The sequence below is a fragment of the Chelonia mydas genome, chromosome 9 (genome assembly GCF_015237465.2).
Source record: "Chelonia mydas isolate rCheMyd1 chromosome 9, rCheMyd1.pri.v2, whole genome shotgun sequence".
Lineage (NCBI taxonomy): Eukaryota > Metazoa > Chordata > Testudines > Cheloniidae > Chelonia > Chelonia mydas.
In genome coordinates, this window is record NC_057855.1 from 84,043,269 (window position 1) to 84,061,746 (window position 18,478).

At 44.0% G+C, this 18,478-nt stretch overlaps 1 protein-coding gene across 6 annotated transcripts in view; it reads left to right on the forward strand.

The window, feature by feature from the left end:
- The window catches only part of COL4A6 (collagen type IV alpha 6 chain), a 185,939-nt gene that overhangs the window by 158,570 nt on the left and 8,891 nt on the right, over window positions 1-18,478 (forward strand). For all 6 annotated transcript variants that reach the window (XM_043522997.1, XM_037908887.2, XM_043522996.1 and 3 more), the window contains 16 exons: window positions 36-107; window positions 583-690; window positions 3,026-3,247; window positions 3,483-3,644; window positions 7,747-7,917; window positions 9,764-9,907; window positions 10,319-10,444; window positions 10,765-10,946; window positions 11,206-11,269; window positions 12,224-12,298; window positions 13,518-13,625; window positions 14,420-14,527; window positions 14,988-15,059; window positions 16,763-16,888; window positions 17,303-17,419; window positions 18,304-18,465. In XM_043522997.1, coding sequence (XP_043378932.1) covers window positions 36-107; window positions 583-690; window positions 3,026-3,247; window positions 3,483-3,644; window positions 7,747-7,917; window positions 9,764-9,907; window positions 10,319-10,444; window positions 10,765-10,946; window positions 11,206-11,269; window positions 12,224-12,298; window positions 13,518-13,625; window positions 14,420-14,527; window positions 14,988-15,059; window positions 16,763-16,888; window positions 17,303-17,419; window positions 18,304-18,465 — 2,019 coding nt within the window. The remainder of the gene's footprint in view (window positions 1-35; window positions 108-582; window positions 691-3,025; window positions 3,248-3,482; window positions 3,645-7,746; window positions 7,918-9,763; window positions 9,908-10,318; window positions 10,445-10,764; window positions 10,947-11,205; window positions 11,270-12,223; window positions 12,299-13,517; window positions 13,626-14,419; window positions 14,528-14,987; window positions 15,060-16,762; window positions 16,889-17,302; window positions 17,420-18,303; window positions 18,466-18,478) is intronic.

An 18,478-nucleotide genomic window follows, 5' to 3' on the forward strand; every position in this document is an offset into this window, starting at 1 on the left:
AGCCAGGTGCAGTTTCAGCGTATTTCTTTTTCTAGGGATCACCTTGCCCTGTGTAGTTCCTGGAGGGTTTGGTGCCCCTGGGCCTCCAGGCATACCAGGACGTCCAGGTATGGAGATTGACTTTTAAATACTCTATGTAATACACTGGCTTATTGTCTGTGATGAGTCTCCCTCCAGTGAGAAGATATCCTGCTGCTTAATCACAGTTAAATAATAGTTACTCCTGTAGCTCAGGTGGGTGGGGCTTGTGTTTGCTTCCTGGAAGTGCTGGGTTTGATTCCCACTGACAATTGTGCTGTCTATATATATATGTGTGCAGCTCCTATTCAGAACCGTGGAAGTCATTGTTAATGAGGGATGTAGAGAACTTTTGCCCTTCAATGCAGCTCCTCCAAACAAAACACTTGTCCCTCTGTGTTTGTTCATTTGATGAGATGATCACAGACTTGGGGCGGCATTGACTAGTTTAAATTAGTACGGTAGTTGGGCGTTTTGTGGTTAGCTTTGCATGAAATATCTAATCCCACCTCACAAGAATATGCTTGTGTCTGCCATCCTGAATTGAATTTTTTTAATCCTCAGGTCCCAAGGGCAGACCGGGGTTTCCAGGCATTCCAGGTCAACCTGGATTACGTGGATCAAAAGGACAACCAGGTATTCCAGGATCAATGGCATTGCCAGGAGCACCAGGTAAGAAAGGAGTTAGTTATGGAACTTCAGATTGTCTGTTTAATATACCATATTTTGTCAGTGGGGCTCTCAAACTCTTTACCCATCCTCTTGTATTCATGAGCACCCAGACCGCTCCCCATCCTAGTGATGATCGTTGTTATTTTAGAGCCATTGCTACATGGGAAAATAATATTGGGGAAGTATTGAATGTGTTTTTAGCTGCCTTTCATATATTATAAGGAGAGATTAATAAGACTGGGGCTTTTCAGCTTGGAAAAGAGATGACGCGGGGGGGGGGGGGATATGACGGAGGTCTATAAAATCATGACTGGCGTGGAGAAAATAAATAAGGAAGTGTTCTTTACTCCTTCTCATAACACAAGAACTAGGGTCACCAAATGAAATTAATAGGCAGCAGGTTTAAAACAAACAAAAGGAAGTGTTTCTTCACACAATGCACAGTCAACCTGTGGAACTCTTTGCCAGAGGATGTTGTGAAGGCCAAGACTATGACAAGGTTCAAAAAAGAACTAGATAAGTTCATGAAGGATAGGTCCATCAATGGCTATTAGCCAGGATGGGCAGGGATGGTGTCCCTAGCCTCCGTTTGCCAGAAGCTGAGAATGGGTGACGGGGTGGATCACTTGATGATTACCTGTTCTGTTCATTCCCTCTGAAGTACCTGGCATTGGCCACTGTCGGAAGACATGATACTGGGCTAGATGGACCTTGGTCTGACCAAGTATTGCTGTTCTTATGTTCTTAATGTGATGTAGCAGCTACGATTAAGGAGGAGAGCCAGCAACCATGTGACCATTGAGCTCAAGTGTTCTATGGGATACAGTTTGGAAACCACTGATTTTTAGTGTAAAATGGGTGTGGTATCTGCATGGCTACCCCAGTCACTTGGCGGTGTGGCTATGGGTGTGATAATCAGCATACAACATTTGAAACGCTTTTTATGTTCTGTGATTTTTGTGATGTTTGTAGTCAAACATACAGAGTAATACGCCATGCAGAACAGCAGAAAAGTCACAAGGGAGGATTTTTAAAGTGTGTTTTCCTTCTGTCTGTTTGTCCCTGAGGAGACCTGGCCTAAATGAGGAAATCATTGCAAAGGCATTGCTGACCTTAATTCCCTCTAAGTTGTGTGGCTGCACGCTGCTTATTAAACCCCATGCAGGGGCTCAGGGCTGCAGTGGGGAGAGATGCCTCTTCCTCAGCATGGACCTGCCGTGCTAGGGAGAGGTGCCTCTCCCCACCGGCCCCAGCATGGACCTGCTGTGGTAGGGAGAGGTGCTTCTCCCCGCCGGCCCCAGCACGGATTTGCCATGGCCGGGGGAGAGGCACCTTTCCTTCCCCCAGCCCAGGTGCTGCTGCAGGGAGAGAGATCTGGGGGAAGTCCTCTTTCCCCGCCATAACCCCCGGGCAGCCTGCACCCCAAACCACTCATCCTTGGCCCCTCCCCAGAGCCCGCACCTCCCCTTGCACTCCAATCCTCTGCCCCATCCCTGAGTCCCCCTCCCACATTCTGAACCCCTCGGTTCCACCCCCAGCACATGAATTTTGTTATGTGCACCAATATGACGGTGATGTGTGACACATCACCATCATATTGGTGCATATAACAAAATTAATTCCATACATGGGTGGGAAAAATTAGAGTGAACACTGTTGCTGACATGAAAATGCTCAGTTGTTTTGTCCTTGCAGCAGTTTAGCAACACTCTTGATGGTGTCCTTTCAGCACTTCCGCACACCATGCTTTCCAGCCTTTGTTGTACCAGTGTGTTCTAGGACTCCTGAATCATCTACCCCATCGTGCCAAATGCTCTCCTTGGGAACCCTAGGGCTTTTGGGTGATAGCCACACATGAGGCACTGCAGTGTAGGATAGAGTGAGTTGGACTGGGTGAACAAGTGCAGCTGCAACATTTGTGATTTGCCCTTACTGAGACACAGCTTATAGACTCCGATGGTTGTAGTCAGACTGTAAGTAATGCCTTTGTTGTAGGCAATGCATCCATCTGGTAAAACCAGTACTTGTAAAGCAGTAGAGATCGCTAGTGTGTGTGCATTTATAACTTCAAAATGCTCTAAAATCTTCATTTCGTTTAAGATGAAAAGAACTTGTTTAGAAAACCAAATGTCTTCCATTTAGTTTCCCTTCTTTTTGTCCTTTTCCACCCCTTTATTAAACATTCAAAACCAAAAAATATTTCTGTTTTCAAAACTAATTTTTTCTGTATGAAACAAAAAAAGTGCATTTGTTAGACATTTTAATTCATACGGATATTGTTTCCCTCCTGCTGTGTATTTTCTGCTGTGTATTATTGGCTGGATTTTTCTTTAAGGCTTTCCTGGGCCTCGTGGAGATCAGGGACCACAAGGGCTTCCAGGACTTGATGGAACAGATGGTTTCCCTGGAAAGATGGGAACTCCTGGCTTGTCAGGGGCAAAAGGAGCTCCTGGTGAAGTGTTTGGTGCTGAAAGAGGAGCCCTGGGTGAGCGTGGCAGACCTGGATTCCCAGGAGATAAAGGACTTGTTGGAGAACCTGGATTTCCTGGACAGAAGGGTGAGCACCCTTGCTGCTGGTTTTCTGGAATCTGGAGCTGTTTATCTTTCAGAAAAAATGTTACTTTTTAGTATCTTTTTGAGGCCAGTTCATCAGTTCCTCTGAGCTGTTTGTAGTTCCGTATTTACTAAGTTTCCCTGAGCATCTAGTGTAATTCTGAGGTGATTTATACAAGTTTTAAAAGCAGGTAACTTTATTCTCACCTGTGAAGTAACATCCCACCTCTCACTCTCAGGTGTTGATGGAAGGCCTGGCTTACCGGGTTTTAAAGGCGAACGGGGTAATCCAGGGCTCCGAGGTATTGATGGATTGCGAGGACCTCCTGGTCCTGGAGGTCCGTTTGGCATTAAAGGAGAACCAGGTCCCAGGGGAGCAGTTGGCTTCTCAGGATCACCAGGTATGTAGTGTCTCCGATGAGACTGAGTGGCTTAACCAAACACCAGGATGTTAAATAAGATTTAGAATAGATTTACTATTTGCTAGGAGTTAACCTGGGGTTGCTACCCAGTGGGGCTGGATGTGTGTATCTGATCGCAGAATTTGGGCCTCGGGGATAGACTCCTCGCAGCCAGAAATGGTGTTATTGTGCTATAAGCCATCAGAGGAGACGATAGAATGAAGTATCTTAAAAATACCAGTTTTTAAATTACTTTATTATTGCATATTTGCTGGATGAATGATGAATCTCAATGTTCATGCTTTAATTTCAAATACATAACAAATTGTTAGAAAAGTGACCCTTGTCAGAGGGCAAAATCCTATTAACTGGGATGGGCTGAAAATTGCTGGGCTTCTTGGCACAACTATACGTATCTTCTTCATCCCCTGAGACAGTGGAAGACCATCTTGATTCCCCCTCCCTTCATAGGCCCAAGGGACTCTGAGTAGAGTAGTGGCTTTTGAGTTGCGCTACACAGGGTCTTTCCTGGTAGCACAATATGCAACATTATGACAATCAAGCAAAGGAGAGACCAGATGTTTAGTAGAAAATAATGGTCTGTGAGAACATCTGTCTCTTACACAGTGGTTTGCAGAATGACAAAGCTGGAGAACTATTTGAGGAGAGAAATAAACTAAAGTTATACCCCAAATAAAAAAAAAGTAACAGAACCAAAAAAAATGCCACAATGGCAAACAGAGTAAAAGAGGTGATTAGAGGCAAAAAAATCCTTTAAAAATTAAGTCAAATTCTACTGAGGCAAATAGAAAAGAGTATAAACTCTGATAAGTCAAATGTAAAAGTATAATTAGACAGTCCAGAGAAGACTTGAAAGAGCAAATAGCAAAAGACACGAAAACTAACAGGAAATGTTTTTTAAGTATATCAGAAGCAGGAAGCCTGCCAAACAATCAGGAGACAATCAAGGTGCTAAAGGAGCATGTAAGAAAGAGAAGGCTGTTGCAGAGAAGCGATATGAATTCTTTTGCATAGGTCTTCATTGCAGAGGATGTGGGGGAAATCCTCACACCTGAGCCATTCTTTTTAGTTGAAAGATCTGAAGAACTGTATCAGACTGAGGCGTCAGTAGAGGCGGTTTTGGAACAAATTGATCAGTTTAACTGTAATAGGTCACCAGGACCAGGTGGCGTTCACCCAAGAGTTCTGAAGGAACTCAGATATGAAATTGCAGAACTACTAACTGTGGTACGTAACCTATCGTGTAAATCAGACTCTGTACCAGATGACTAGAGGACAGCTAATGCAATGCCTGTTTTTAAAAAAGTCTCCGTAGGTGACCCGGGCAATTACAGGCCATTAAGCCTAACTTCAGTACCAGACAAATTGATTAAAACTATAGTAAAGAACAGAATTACCAGACACATAGATGAACACAATATGTTGAGGAAGAGTGAACACGACTTTTTGTAAAGGGAAATCATGCCTTACCAATGTATTAGAATTTTTTGAGGGTGTCAGAGAGCATGAGAACAAGGGGGATCCAGTGGATATAGTATTCTTGATCTTCCCCAAAGCCTTTGGCAGGGTCCCTCACCAAAGGCTCTTAAGAAAAGTAAGCAGTCATGGGATAAGAGGGGAGTTCCTTTCATGTATCAGTAACTGGTTAAAAGATAGGAAACAAAGGCTAGGGATAAATTTATCAGTTTTCACAGTGAAAAGTGGTAAGTAGCGGGATCCCTAAGGATCTGTGCTGGGACGTGTGCTGTGTAATATATGCATAAATGATCTGGAAAAGGGGTAAACAGTAAGGTGTCAAAATTTGCAGATGATACAAAATTGATCAAGATAGTTAAGTGCAAATCTGACTACAAAGAGTTACAAAGGGTGACTGGGCAACAAAATGGCACATGAAATTCAGTGTTGTTAAGTGCAAAGTAATGGATAATGGAAAATATAATCCCAAATATACGTACAAAATGGCAGGTTTCAGAGTAGCAGCCGTGTTAGTCTGTATCCACAAAAAGAACAGGAGTACAAAATGGTGGGATCTAAATTAGCTGCTACCACTCAAGTCATAGTGGAGAGTTCTCTGAAAATAACTGCTGTGTGTTCAGTGGCAGTCAAAAAAACTAACAGAATGTTAGGAACCATTAGGAAAGATGATAAAACAGAAAATATAATAATGCCACTATATAAATCAATGGTATCCCCACACCTGGAATCCTGTGTGCAGTTTAGGTTGCCCCATCTCAAAAATAATATATTAGAATTGGAAAAAGTGCAGAGGGCAACAAAAATGATTAGGGGCATGGAACAGCTTCCAAATGAGTAGAGATTAAAAAGACTGGAACTGTTAATTTTAGAAAAGAGACTACCAAAGGCAGGTTATGATAGAGGTCTATGAAAGCGTGCCTGGTGTGGAGAAAGTGAATATTTACCCTTTCACATAACACAAGAACTAGGGGTCACGCAAAGAAATAGGCAGCAGGTTTAAAACAAAAGGACGTACTTCTTCACACAACACACAGTCAGCCTCTGTAACTCGTTGCCAGGGGAAGATGTGAAGGCCAAAAGTATAACTGGCTTTAAAAAAGAATTAGATCTGTTCATGGAGGATAGGTCTGAAGCATCTGACAACTGGCCACTGTCAGAAGACAGGATACTGGGCTAGATGGACCCTTGGTCTGACCTAGTATGCCCATTCTTGTGTTCTTAAATACTAATCTCAGAGTTGCCTCTGAGATTAGCATTATAAAGTGAACACCAGAAAGTATTGTTTTTTAAGTTGGAGGAGGCTTTTTCTTCTGTATAGTTTTATATTCTTGGTAGTTTGCATGACGACTCCCCTGCCTTTAATTAATTTTTTAAACCCACTAATTGGTGGATGATAAACTTTAAGTGACTAAGGTTTTGCTGCAGTATTCTTTCTGAGTCATTAATTTCTTTAGTGCCCTTGTGCTTTCTGTTCACGTGTTTCTATTTTTCCTTCACCATTTTTCTATTCCGTTTACCATCAACTCTCCATTTCTGATGTCACGCTGTTTGGTTATGTGTTCTTCACATAGGCTGTCAAGGTGAGAAAATCCACTGTAGCATAAAAGGTCATGAACTAACTACCTAGCTTTTAAAATGCTACAAGAATTGCATTGACTATAGGTTGCACCCCTTATTTTAACCGTACCAGAGAGCAAAGAACCATTGCACCGAGTATGCTCAGATGGTAACAAAGAACAAAGCCCATGGGGAAAAGTCTTTAATATTCTTAGACTTCAAGCACGCATTGTCTTTCTCTTCTTTAATTAAGCAGATATTGCATTTTATGTTTAAAAAAACAGGTTGTAGCTTTAAATGCTAAAATCCAGGATTCTGCAAAGCTCGCCCATCTGATATTTCCGCTTTATGTGCCGTTTCTCAGAAGCTACCTGATTTTTTTTTCTTTTTAACGCTGTAGCTGAGCATTCCCTTTTTCAATGGTTTAAGCCTTTACCTTGTTTGTTTTTTTCTGAAATAAATGTTTTCCAAGGTGCAGCCAGAAACATTCTGACAGATGCAGAGACTGAATTGTGCACAAATATTTCAACAATGTTAATCCTGGAGATGCTTTTATCGTAACACATTCAGCAGCTCATTCCTTTAACTACTAACTGATCTAACTTTTAAGAAGTAGCACCTTAATAGCAGAATGAACAGGCCACTCTTCAGTTGACCCCTTTGGTTGACCCAGGTGATGTGGTAGGGACTGGAAGTTAACATTATTGATGCTCCTTATCCCATGCTCTGGTTTTCTGCCTTGAAGTTAAAAGGTGAGACCTGCTGCTGCTCTGCACTTTAATGGCTGACAAAGTGGGGGAGGAGAATAATTCAAAAAGTCTCCCTGTTACTGGTTTTGAAGTGACGTAGGCAGGTCTCTTATTGCTGGATGACTAATGTTTTGCCTATCTAAACACTCTGCCTGCTAGAAGGCTGCATGTGCCATCATTCTGAGGTCCAGCTCTCATATTAAAAGCAATGCTACATTTAAAGAACGTGCAGAACAGTTCACCAAACTGTCCAGAAGCTTATATGACAAAAGCTATTGAGTTTGCTTGTATTGATTCAGGACTTCGTGGAGTCAAAGGACCAACTGGTGATGCAGGTCCACCAGGCCCTGCTGGTATGAAAGGCTTCCCAGGTCTAGAAGGTTTTCCAGGACCACCTGGGGACAGAGGATTCCCAGGGTCACCTGGGCCTTTGGGTAGAGATGGACGTCCAGGTTTCTTTGGAGCAAAAGGTAAGTGTATAAATTAGGAAATGGTCATACGGGGCTGGATTCAGATGCACAGCTAAAGTAACACGAATGATGATTTTAGGCCCGACTTGTTGGGAGAGATGGAAAGTTACAGGGAAACCTGTGTTCAGATGCATTCATTTCACTGCTAGATTGCTGATGTGACTGCAGATTGGGTTAGTTATTAAAAGCTGCATTGGACCCTGCCAAAGGATATATCGGTTCAGTTCCTAGGGTCCACCACACAGAAACCACTATCCAAGTTGGGGTCATTGTTAGCAAAGGGCATCTATAATAGCATTTAATATTCACATTGAAGAAGTTAACCCTTCTGAAGTGATTTTTTTTTTAACGTGTAAAGTATACTGAGGTAAGTTGATACAACAGAAATATCAGAAGTAGATAATGGAGAAATGATTTCAGGAATACCAATGTGTTGCATGTTGTATCACCATTTGTCTTCAAAGATAAAAATTATTTAAGGTGCCAGTCACCCAGTACTTTTTTTTAATCTGATCACAGCCTAATGGGAGAGTGGCACGTTCTTGACTGTCTCTGTCATTCTCTCTGGGGAGACAAGTGACCCCTTGATGGGGAAGACAGAGCTACATTGGGGATGGATGTGGTGAGATTTGCCCTCACTCAGTAGGAAGCAGTGTCTTAGGTGAGCATTCAGACATTGTAATTCCACATGGGAGCCCCAGATCTGGCCAAGAGATGATCCTTAGTCCATAGGGATAGAATCAGAAAAGTCAATGTGGGATTGTGAGTGGGGGAAATTATAGGTGGTGAGAGAATGAAGAGTTTGGGAAACGTCGTACGGAAGAGAAAACGAAGCACAAACTGGCGCACGAGGGGCCAGCCGATTTCCACTCAGCGGCTTTCCAGTTGGATCACCTCATGCATCCATACCTGTTATGAGCCGGCAGGGATTCCCCGCTGCCCATTGTGAGGGCACATTCGACTTGGGTGCAGGCCTCGTCGGCTGCCTTTGTGGCCCACATCCCATTCAGGACATCTGTAGGGCTGCCATGTGGTCTTCGGTTCACACATTCACCTCGCACTATGCAATCGTCTCCCAATTCAGGGATGACGCCGGGTTTGGCGGGGCTGTCCTCTGTCCTGGGAACTTGTGAACTCCTTCCCACCTCCAACAGATATAGCTTGGAATCACCTATTGTGGAATTCACATGAGCAATCACTCGAAGAAGAAAAGATAGTTACCTTTTCCGTAACTTGTGTTCTTTGAGATGTGTTGCTCATGTCTATTCCACATCCCGCCCTCCTTCCCCTCTGTCAGAGTTGTCTGGCAAGAAGGAACTGAGGGTGGGGGGAGCGCGCAGCTCCCCTTATACCGCGCCAGGAAGGCGACACTCCAGGGGTCGGGGGGGCACTCCCCCCTACGGTACTGCTAGGGGGAAAACTTCCGGCACCGGTGCACGTGGCGAGCTTGCACACCTATTGTGGAATAGACATGAGCAACACATATTAAAGAACACCAGTTACGGAAAAGGTAACTGTCTTTTATTTTACAAGGATAGTCAGTCATGATTTGAAAGCACATGCTACTCTGGTTGGATCAGTTGGTATTGTGTGCTCTAGTGGGAACAGGAATAGACCCTTGATGGTGAACTGGAAGCTAGTGAGTAAGTGGTGGTGAATAGAGGCTTACTACAGCAATGAAGACATCTAACAGAACGCTCCTACGTTTGTGCTCTAGGATTTTTGACTGTCTGGGTTTGTGCAATAGGCCGTACCTGCCCTGCTCCCAGCTTCCACTTCTATTTGTATGAAAAATATCTGTAAAGACTGAATTTCTCGCTTTGTTTTACAACTTCTTTCCAAATAGGTGAAAAGGGTCCTCCCGGGTTGATTGGCTTTCCTGGCATGCCAGGCCTGCCTGGTATCCCTGGGGTGAGTGGGCTGAAAGGAATTCCTGGGTCAGCTGGAAGGGAAGGAAATATTGGATATTCTGGACCCTCTGGTCTAAAAGGTGAGCGCTGAAAAACAAATGTGACTAAATTACTGGGTTGCTGCAGCAAGGGGCCCAAGTAGGGTGACCAGGTACCCCGATGTTATTGGGACCATCCTGATATTAGGGGTTTTGTCTTATATAGGACCCTATTACTGCCCACCCCTCGTCCTGATTTTTCACTGGTCACCCTAGGCCCAAGAGCAGCAAGGGAGGAGAGCTGCTTCCGTTTTTTGATTGCCAGTTCATTATCTATTCGGGGTGTAAAGTAGCTGTAGCCTGGTTTTAAAAGGTGCTGAGCACCTACAGCTCAAATGGCTTCAGTGGGCGTCACAGGTGGTCCGCAGCTCTGAAATCTAGGCCTCTTGTGTTTAAACACTCCCCTTTTAAGAGACCCTTCTCTCGTACAGCTTAATTCTCTTACGTCTTCAGGTGACAGGGGTGATCGAGGTCTGCCTGGACTCCCGGTTCTTAGGCCCCCAGAATTGGCCTTGGCATTCAAGGGAGACAAAGGTGATCGTGGGTCAGCTGGACTGAGAGGATTCCCTGGACCTAGAGGTATTTACCAGCATTAGAATTCGTTCCAAATGAAAGTTGCCACCACTAACCACCCAGTAATTCTGATTGCTCTGGGCAGAGGATGTTCTGTCCATTTAGCAGCCTGCAGTATTGTTACTTTCAGATTCTACAAAGATTTTCCACACAGCCACTCTGAATTTGAATCAAGAGTTGCTCTTCAAAGCTGTGCTTCTTTATTGCAGAAATAATGAAATCTCCTCCTCTTCTTTGCAGGGAGCATTGAAGAATAAGCTTCTTGACTGGGCTGAATGTCTTTATGATGATGTAGCCACACATTTTTGTCTTCTGTATACATTTAGGTGATAAAGGATTCCCTGGACCCCGTGGACAACCTGGTCTTCCTGGTCCACGAGGATCGCCAACCACAGATAGAGGACTACCTGGTGATGCAGGGTTCCCAGGCCTGCCTGGACCACCCGGCTTGCCAGGACAGAAAGGACAGGCTGGAATCATAGGATTACCCGGATTTCCAGGAGAAAGTGTAAATATGCATCTTCCATTCTGAGTGCACTTAGAAAAATCCCACATACTGTATCAGAACAACAGAGGCTGGCAGTTCTTTTGCCTACCACACCACCTCATTGATAAAATCAGCTCTCCTCTGGTAATAGCTGGCACTGATAAATGAAAAAGAGGGTTTTCTTTTTTCCCCAGACAGATTGGGGTGCAATTCACTGCTATCAGCAGAACCCAGGCTGCAGGCAGTAGGCATGAGGATAATCATCTATTATTTTTTCCAGGGTTCAGAGGGTATCTCAGGAGCACCAGGGTTCCCAGGAACTGTTGGTTTCCCCGGTCCAAAGGGTAAGAAAATGATTTCCAGCCCCCAGGCCTTTTCCAGAGTGTGACCCAGCAGAAGAGAGTGGGTGAGAGACTGTGAGGGAAAAGTTGCCAGTTTTTGATTTGCTTGGATGTAAATATTCTGAGCAGCTCTCATAGCAAATAGGGGACGTCCCTTAAAATACAGGATGGGTGGCTGGACGAGTCAGTGGTTACCAGAAATCTTCTGAGGTAAATCCACTAGAAATCTGCTCTGTGTATTCCTCCCTCTGTTGTTATTTAAATGCATTTAGTGCACTGAGAATCACAATGCAGACAGGAGAGGCAATTTTCAACTGTCCCCTGCTCTGGTTGTTTTAACAGAGTTGTACATGTGAAGAGATGCAGTCAGGAAACTTTTTGCAGTGGACCATAAAGCAATGAACAATGCCACATACTCTTGCGTGCCAGTAGATGGTGCTCTTCGTTTTAACCACCTACCTAAATATGCAGCTAGGCTGGGATTTTCAAAGGAATTAGGATCCCAACTCCCATTGGAATTTAGTGGGAATTTGATGCTTAAATAGCAAACACGCCTTTGAACCTTCTGTCCATAGCACAATACCAGAGACATCCAGAGATCTAGAAAATAATCCTGTATCAATCGTATAAATAAATAGAAGCTGTGAAGTTAGAAGCTAGGAGAAAAGCTAGGTGTTACCTGTGATCTAATTTGTGGCTTTTTGGATCATTGCATAGCTCTGCATCCAAAGCTGACGCAAATATTGTTAAAAAGATTTATTTTACCCCAGGCAAGTAATTTGTTTTGCCTTTGTTAAGTCCGGGGATTTGAACTGTAGCAAAGGTGTATTTTCAAGAGAAAGAGTAGTAAGCAACATGTAAAAGCTACAATTCAGGAGTGAATGGGTTAATTACAGAATGGTCTACTAGCACAATCAAGTCCGGAGAGCAAAATTTCCCTTTCTTGACTTCTACCAGGTGACCCAGGGGAATCACTTGGAATTTCTGGTGGGTTAGGAGATAAAGGAGAACGAGGGGACCGTGGATTCCCAGGTAAAGTAACCCTTGATGGTTAGGAATTTCTGGAATGAAAGCTGCAGGGTTTATCCTTGGGCATTGCTGCACAAGCCTGTGATTTTACTATCTGAAAACACTTATTGAGTCTTCTCGTGCAGATGAGAGATGTGGGGACTAGAAGCTGGCCCGTGCCTGAGCCTGAAAAATACTAAACGCTCCAAAACCAGCCAAAATCCTAATCTCAATCCCAACCCTCAGGTCCCACCTAACTTCTCATATTCTGTAGGTTCCAGAGCACCCAGTCTCTGGCACCCTGATAGCATTGTCCAGGCCCCTGTTCAGTGGCCTTTGGTGCAGCAGCATCAGGAAATGCATATACTTCTCATTTTCTTCAGGCCTTTCTCTAGTATAGCTTCTCTGCCAGATTAGAGAGAAGAAGCAGTGTAGCCTTATGGTTAGAGAAGTGGACAGAAAGTCACCTTTCCTGCTGACTTACCATATGAGTTTGGGCAAGTTATTGAAATATATCATAGCACCTCTTCTAAAAGGATCTCAACCAAAGTGCAGTACAGAGCGTTGAGATAATGTCCTCAATGCAAACAGAGTAGCTGTTATGCCACTAAGATTTGGTGTAACCTAAGACTATTAACTGGTTCAACTGAAAGGGGGAATGATGCTGGGACACTTTTTTTTATTTTTTTTAAAAAAGAAAAGCCGTGGGATCATTAACTTCCACCCGCACAGTTTCTAGGGATGGGCAGAAATTGACATTGATTAGGTGTCTCATCTGAAATGCCTAGCCTTGGACGCCAGTGACAGCAAAGTCTTGTTATGAAGTTACAATTTATAGAACCTGATTTTCAGAAGTTCTGAGCACAAACAGTTAAAATGAGTCTCCATAACTTTTTGATCCAGTGGGGAGAGAGTCACCCGCTGAGCCATAGTGACACAGAAATTACTGTGACCTTCCTGTCTCTCTCTCCCATTTTTATTTTTTTTATTCCTAGTACTCGGCAGTGACCTGTGATTGGTTGCAAATGTTCCGTCTGGCCAGTAGCCTGCTCCATAGGATATTGCTGCTCATCCCTTGACCTCACAAAGGATACTGGGAGATCATAACAGCAGTATCCTGTAGTCCACTCCAATGGCCATAGCATTGCAAAGCAGAATTGTTAGTTCATTCCCAAACCTTAGATAACAGATTCATGATGGTATGGTCTGTGGGCTTTTATGATTTTCCATCTTATCATTTAAGGTGAGAGGGGGAAAGATGGGCCAAAGGGTGAACCAGGATACCCAGGAAGCACTGGCCTGGATGGGCCTAAAGGTGTCCCAGGTGACCTTGGCCAAGAAGGACCACCAGGTATGGCAGTGAGCATAGCATCTAACCAGTGAGGTTTGTGGATGGCCAAAGATATAGTTTTGTTGTTTTAGTTTTTGTTCTTATGTTGCTTGTGATAGGGCTGCCTCATCTTAATAGAGAAATAAACAAAAAAGACCTTTTGTAACAGACACACTGTCGTCTGGCACTCTGTGTTTTCCTCTATTCTTGGTCTGAAAGGTAGGACCACATTCTGTAGTGATAAACCTAGAGGCAGATCCTGCATTGTAACTCCTGTGTAACATAGCACAGAAGATATAGCCAAAGGGAAAGGGGAGGAGGAGAGCTGAGTTTTAGCCACCTTTGCACCTCCTGGATCCTGCGCTGTTTCTGGGGTTCAAATGATCCCTGGTGTGAGTTACAGACGGTAATTTACAGCAGGCTCTCCGTGGCTGGTTCTCCAGCCATTGTCATGATTAACGATGTAAATAGTCAATGTATATATCTGTGCATTATTTACCCAAGTCTATAATCTGGGCAGATGATGAAAAACACATTGGTTGAATAATTAATGTGGGAAAAAATAGTGAAATTAATCAGATAAACTGTTTGATAAATATTCTACAGCTAGTTGTTGTAATGATATGTGATAGAGAGTGTGCATTTTGGGGTTGCTTTGTCTAGGTAGCAGTTTGCTCATCCACCACTTCTACTTTAATTGCCATGAGAGGGTGAAAGACTGCAAATTGTAAAAGAGAGTTGTCCAATGCTTACTCTCAACAGTGCGGGTACATGCGTGAAAGTCCATCCCTTGTCATTTTGTCACTTCTTTTCAGGCCTCCCTGGAATTGCTGGGTTGCGAGGAAATGCAGGTCTCCCGGGTTCTCCAGGGCAGCCTGGACCTGTAGGATTCATCGGACTCCCTGGGATAGCAGGGCCAAAAGGTGCATCTTTCTTTAACTTTCCACCTGGGGAAAAAGTTAAATCAAGAAACTGGCGTATTGGGTGGGCAGGATATAGCAGACAGCACAGTTGTAGTCTACTGTGCTTGGGCTGGTGTGCATTAGTAACTGCCCCTCATTTCTTAGTGGTGTCAATGTGGGCTCCAGCTGTTCAAAACCCGAAGAATGTCTGAAAAGGGAGAGGCTCTTATCTGATTTTTGAGGTTTGGGTCACTAGTAGGGTTTTGTTGCAGGTAAAACTATAAAAGTAAGTGACTATGGGAAAAGCTCTTCGTCTTGCATTAATGGGAGGTGTCTAGAGGAAAATCTTACTTGCATTGATCTCCAGAAGCACTAAACGCATGCACAGTCTCCTTGTTTTGTACATTTCCTTCAGATTAGCAGCTTCTTATATGCTACAAGCTATTGACTGTCCATTCAAGCTTCTATAATGTCTCCTCAGGATTCCCTGGATTTCCTGGTTTAAATGGTCTGAACGGCTTACCAGGCACAAAAGGGTCACCTGGAACACCAGGTAAAAAATTGCCGCTGGGGTATATTTAGAGGGGTGGGGTTTGAGTGACGACGTAGTTTGTCACAAAATGGCTCCATTTTAGTCATGTTCTGGATTTAACAGAAATAACAAGGAAGCCACATTGTGCATCTTGCGTCAGTATTCTTACTAAACGTGTGAGACCAAATTCTGCTTCAATAATGAAGCATTAGCACTGAATTCAATGGGGTTTCACACATGAAAACGAGAGCAGAATGTTTTCTGCAGGTGCCATTGGGGTTGTAAGTCCTGCCTCAACACCTGAACCAGCCTGTAACCGCTACGAAGTTAATTTGATGAAAGTATAGGCCTGTTCTCTCCCTCATTTCCGTTACTCTGATTTCACCCGGACGACATTTGGATGTTTGGTTAGGTTTTGGTTTAAAGATGACAAGTTGCTGCATAGATCTCAATTACACTGGGCCTGTGCTTGTAGCCCTCGTTCATGAGAGTAGTATCACTGAAGTCTGTGGGCTTCCTCACATGAGTGAGAGCACCAGGCCCTTAGGCTGCACTTAGGAATGTTCTGCTGGATTTTCATATTTTGATGATAATATGAAAAATAGTTCTTTTTTTCTCAACAATGTTTTGACAAATTCAAAGAGGTGAGGAAAGAGATTTGGGGAGGGAGGATGATTCTGACTAGATATGCCTCTAAGTCTGAACATTTTAAAAATGATAGCAAACGTCAGATTTGTTAACTTTAAATTGTAACTGGATAAATGAAAGAAGCACAGGCGTTACTGGACATAAACAGTATTAAGACTGAACATAAAATTTCTAGTTTGTAAATATCTCTCTAGTGCTCTCCATGTTTCCCTGATTTCAAAGTCTTTATTTTTGGGAAATAAAGACAATTGCCATATTTTCTGAAGCACTCAAATGATTTGCATTTGTTTTCTGATTTTCATGTCTGTGAGAATGGAAAGACTATATAATATTGGCTCTTGCCAAGCACAGGGGGAGGGATAGCTCAGTGGTTTGAGCATTGGCCTGCTAAACCCAGGGTTGTGAGTTCAGTGCTTGAGGGGGCCATTTAGGGGATCTGGGGCAAAATATGGGGATTGGTCCTGCTTTGAGCAGGGGGTTGGACTAGATGACCTCCAGAGGTCCCTTCCAGCCCTGATATTCTATGATTCTATGATCTCCCAGAGCCCTGCCTCTATCCTGCAGCACCTCATGCTTCACTCCAGATCTTCTTGAGCAGTGGATGTTGATTGATCCCTCCATCTTGGAGTCTGAAATCCTTTGAACAGTGGGTTCAACTCTGTATTGTATCTCCTGAGAGGAGCGGCACAGAAGACACAATCCAGGGGGATGGGAGGCAAAATTGACTTTCCCAGGCTGTCTATGGGCTTCACTGGAGCCCAGAATCCTTGTTGCACCAAGCACTATGGGCACATCCCTACACCAGGGCTCATGAAAGGAGTAACATAGGGCTATGCTGTTCTTAGGCTGGGAGAATTCTTCCCCAGCTCCTTGGGTCTTATTTACATCCACTGTGCACCACCAGAGCAGCATATAAGGGACTGGAGTTGGGACCAGATTTGGCCCCAGTGATTTCTCTGAACTCCAGGCAGTAGAGGAGTGAATGGCTAACGCTGTATACTGACTGAACATGCAAATGAACTTACATCAAGCAGTTTTAAAAGGCTCCTCTGTCCCCTTTAAACATGTTTGATTAGGTCTGAGTGAAGCTGGACTGAATGGCCCTGCAGGGCTTCCAGGTCCTAAGGGTGAAGAAGGTTCCCCAGGCATTGGCCTAGGAGCCCCAGGACTCCCTGGGCAGAAAGGATCATCAGGAGACATGGGTAAATAGTAACGTCTGTGGAAGCAGATGAATTGTATTGACTAATCGAATGTACCTAGACTTGGGACAGCAGGGAGTATATGTAGGGTCAGTGTAGTTTAATAATGGAAATTCACAGTCATAAAGATGTGAAGGGGCCATTGGTTTGTTGATTTGTAAACACAAAGTAAAGGTGTGGCATGGTCTAATGTATGACAAATGATTGAGTGCATAGTTTGAATTAGCTTTTATAGCTCTCTCGTGGTGCTAATGAGAAAGGGGGTTTGTTCCTTCCCTGGAGGGGGAGGGGGTGTTGTTTGGGATAACATCCTGTACCCATATTGATGTTACACTGTCCACGTGGATCATCCCTGATGGTCACAATAGGGATGCAGGCATTGCCTGGTTTTTTTTCAATATTCATCTGTAATTCTAGGTCCTCCAGGTACCTTGGGTCTGCCTGGTTTACCAGGACCTCCTGGCATCTCTCTTCCTTCAAATATACCTGGGAGACGTGGTGATCCTGGCCGTCCTGGAGTGGATGGGAATCCAGGTATGAAGATGAGAGCCTCCTTCGTGTAGCTCATTTGTGTTATATGCTCTAACTGTGGAAATAGCAAGGTTGACTGTCATTCATATACACATTTCCTGGGAACAGCTGAGAAGGGGAAATTGGATTTTATGAGCAATCAGTCAATCTAATCTGGTGTTTAGAGCAGGGATTGGGAATCAAGAGGTCTGGGTTCTCTGTTCTTTGCTCTGCCACTGACCTGGAGTAAATGGTTTTATTGCTCTATGCCTCAGTTTCCCCTGATGTAAAATGGGGATAATAATACTGTGCTTATCCAACTTCGTAAATGCTTTGAGCTCCTTGGGTGAAAGGTGGCAATATAAATGCAAAATAACAATTTCTCATTAATCACAAGTATGATTTAATTATTCAGATTTCATCATGCCGTCGTTATCATCCTCATTCCTGTTGTTGTTCCTTTTTTATTTGTACTGCGGTAGTGCCTGGGAACCCCACTCATGGACCAGGCCCTCACTGTGCTAGGCGCTGTACAACCACAGAACAAACAGACGGTCCCTGCCGCAAAAAGCATCATTGTACATGCTCTGATCAATCACAGTGCAGCGTGACTCACCAGCGCTCGCAGGGGGAAGAGATGTGAACTCCCTTCGCTTGCAGTTGGGGAACCAAAAGAAATAGAGATTTGACCTGCAATACAATAGTTTGTAGTAAATCCTCCTCCTGGCCTGCTGAGCTGACTGTTATGAAGGCGAAATGATATTTTTGATGATCCTTCACCCTGGAAACCTTGCTCCCATGCAGCCAAAGAGTGAATGAATGAGTATTCTATAGGGTGACCAGCTGAGGATAATAGGAGCATTCTGTCTGTTACAGGAACTGATTTTTCTCACCCATTTTGTTCCTAGGCCCCCCAGGTCCTCCAGGTCCTCGAGGGCTCTCCGGCCCAGCCTCCAATCAAGGTGATACCGGCCTTCCAGGTTTACCTGGAGTTCCTGGTTTGCCAGGCATAAAGGGTGACGTAGGACTCCCTGGTCCAACTGGAATTCCAGGAGCTTCGGGACTCAAAGGTATTTTTGTACA